The 3,429-nt window shown below is 39.6% G+C and overlaps 1 protein-coding gene across 1 annotated transcript; it reads right to left on the reverse strand.

The window, feature by feature from the left end:
- Positions 1–1,233: 1,233 nt before the first annotated feature.
- On the reverse strand, positions 1,234–2,956 carry LOC126960799 (UMP-CMP kinase-like). Its single transcript, XM_050800461.1, has one exon. It carries the CDS (start codon positions 2,825–2,827, stop codon positions 2,141–2,143), a length of 687 nt encoding a protein of 228 aa, XP_050656418.1. The 5' UTR covers positions 2,828–2,956; the 3' UTR covers positions 1,234–2,140.
- Positions 2,957–3,429: the final 473 nt, after the last annotated feature.

The raw sequence follows: 3,429 nt of genomic DNA on the forward strand, positions 1-3,429 counted from the left end.
TTTAACAAATCCAGCCCAGAATACCTCAGGGAGATAGATTTGAGGGTGCCCTGCAATCATTAATCTGCCGCAAATCCTGCTATCTCAATGGAATTGGACTGTTACCATGCAGCAGACTTAGGAACCTGTTGGTCCTAAAACAAAGGAAGCACTTAATAGCTTCTCTTTAGCATATCTGTATTGCCTGCATTACTACTCTTTTGTTTTGGGACCATTGTTAAGTAAGGGTTACCTATCTGCGGACTAGTGGCATGCACCTGTAATCCCAGCTACTCTGGAGGCTGAGGCAAAAGGATAGCTTGAGCCTAGGAGTTTGAGACTAGCCTGGGCAATGTGCCAAAAACACCATCTCTTAGTGCATAGATATACAGTTAAAAAAAAATAAGGGTCACTGAATACAAGGACTGTAAGATCATGCCACTTGATTTGATCATCATCTCTGATCACTAAGATGGCTACTAAGTGACTAACAGGCAGGTAGTACATAGAGTCCGGATACACTGTACCAAGGGAAGATTCACATCTCAGCAGGACAGAGCGGCACTGCAAGAGATTTCTTCATACTATTCTGAACTTTGTACAATTTAAAACTTATGAATTGTTTATTTCTGGAATTTTTCATTTAATACTTTTGGACCATGATGGAGGTTAACTGAAATCATGGAAATAAATTGAAACCATGGACATGATGGGACCATCATAGTCACTGATTTTCTGTGTATGTGTGTGTAGAAGAAACAGAAATAAATTACAGTACATTCTGTTTTTCATTTGTTTGTTTGTTTGTTTTTCGAGACACAGTCTCATTCTGTCACCCAGGCTGGAGTGCATTGGCATGATCTTGACTTACTGAAACCTCTGCCTCCCAGATTCAAGCGATTCTCCTGCCTCAGTCTCCTGAGTAGCTGGGACTACAGGAACCTACCATCATGCCTGGCTAATTTTCGTATTATTAGTAGAGATGGGATTTCACCGTGTTGGCCAGGTTGGTCTGGAACTCCTGACCTCAAGTGATCTGCCTGCCTCAGCCTCCTAAAGTGATAGGATTACAGGCATGAGCCACCACACCCAGCCAAATTACAGTACACTCTTATAGTAATGAAAACCCACATGCATAGCATAGTAAGATATTCATTAGGCATGTTTTTTTAAAAAAGAAATCAATGGCTTGATATGTAAAACATTTTATATTTTATTTTCTCCAATCAAGCCAAGAGGCTTCTTTTTTTTTTTCTTCTAATTAATTCTAACCTTTTATTAAGTCTAGAAAACAAAGAAAAAAAACTTTTGAAGTGTTACTAAAATGCTAACTGAATCATTTTAGCATAAATCTAGCCACACGCATTTCAAGGTTCCACTGCTAGGAATTTTGTTAAGATCAGCTGAATCATGAATAATACTATATAACAGAGTATAAGGAACACAAGCATTAGATGTGATCCTTGCCCCATACCCTTAGATTATGTCAGAATAAAGCTGACAATTCTGTCAGGCTCTGAACCCCTAGTGCCCCCAGCCCAAATCTTGGAAGCAAAGAATATGCCCTGTCATACAACTTTGTACAAGTTGTAGTAAAACAAAGCTTAAGTTTTTTTCACCTTTCTATAGTAAATGGTCAGTTATTTGATAAATACTAAAACGCTGCTAAGAATTGATTTTGAGTTTGTTTACCAAACACATTGTGCAAGAACTGACTACATAAAAAGTTCCTTTGAAATTTGGTCCACAAATTCACTTAAGGTTGGAAATTTAAAACTTGCAAGAAAAAGAGGAAGCGGGTATCCCTAAATCCTAACATGTTGTGATTACTAAAGGGATATATATGCGTACTAAAAAGTTTTGCTCACAGAAGGCACAAACTATAAAAGGGATATTCTTTTTGAATTAAAAAAAAAAAACTAGCTGATACCCTTCTTTGTTTAGTGAGCACCATAACTAAGATGAAGTTAAACCTGAATTCACTGTCTACTCCTGTGACCAAAAAAAAGAACATAAAAATTAACTTTGTTTTACCATGTACTTTCCAGCCACTAATTGAGATGTAGTTATGAAAGATTAAAATTGCCTTAAAAAGGGGTCATGATAGCAGCTATCAAAGCAATATTCAAGCATGATTTCAAGGATGCTTTCAGGTTTAGAATTAGCCTTCCTTGTCAAAAATCTGCACAACTTCATCAAAAACTTCATCAACAGATTTAGAAGCGTCTATTTTCTTGACTTTCCCCATTTCTTCATATAAGTCAATAATTGGCTTTGTTGACTGAAGGTATGTCTGAATTCTCTTTTCCAAGCTCTCTCTGTTGTCATCACTCCTACCACTACTCTTTCCCCTCTCAAGACATCGTTCAATACAGATCTCATTATTACAGTCAAAAAACAGAACGAAAGATACATCTGCCTTCCCATCCATGGTCTTGTTCCAACCTTGAAGGTTGTCTTGATTTCTTGGAAATCCATCAATCAAGAATGTATTCTTCTGAGCATTGGCAGCCATTGTCTGATCCATTTCCCTCTTTAATAAACTGATGGTTATCTCAACTGGTACAATCTTTCCTTCTTTAATGTACTTTTCAATAAGTTCACCATACTGTGAATCTGGGTTCTTCCTTTCATCACGAAGCAGCTCTCCTGCAGAAAGGTGTGTGTAACCATATTTCTCGACGATGCGGGCGCACTGGGTCCCCTTGCCGGCGCCGGGGCCGCCGAGGACGAACACCACCAGCGGCTTCATGAGACGGGGAGGGCAGAAGAGAATCGGCCGGCGGGTCTGCAGCAGGAAGCTAAGGCCCAGGACGTGGAGCAGTCGGCTGCGGCAGCGGCTCAGCATACACAGCTGCTCCGCCGGACGCTGAGGGAGCTGACAGCGGCCGGCGAGGCGCGGGGCGGGGCAGGGAGGCGGTGGGAGAAAGGGGCGGGCTGAGCCGGCGTCCGCCGCGGCCCCGCCGCCGTGGCTGCCCAGGCGTCCGTGGCACCAAGAGGCTTCTTATACCATTATCATTTTACAACAAAACCAGAAAACTTAAAATCACAAATATATTGTGATTGATATTGACATCACCCTCATCTCAGAAATTTATTTATTCAGGATTGTAAACGCGGAATGATGATCAGACTTCTGAAAGCAATTGCCATTTAGCTGATCTTTAATTCTGGTTAATATTTAAGGATTCATAAACTTTTCAAAGTAAGAAGGTAATAAAATTCTCTCAGACTACTCCTAGACTTTATCTTGCTCATTAAACTTTGTATAATGGAATGTTTCTAACATGTAGACAAAAGTACATACCATATATTATATTTATATGAGTAATATGTAGTAGTATAGTACATGGAATATGAATAGTATATTGTATTCTTAGGCACCCATTAACCCAATTCAAAAATTAGCAATTATTAAATTGTGGTCTAACTTAATCACATTGATATACC

Source organism: Macaca thibetana, chromosome 8 (genome assembly GCF_024542745.1).
Source record: "Macaca thibetana thibetana isolate TM-01 chromosome 8, ASM2454274v1, whole genome shotgun sequence".
In the NCBI taxonomy this organism is placed as follows: Eukaryota; Metazoa; Chordata; class Mammalia; order Primates; family Cercopithecidae; genus Macaca; species Macaca thibetana.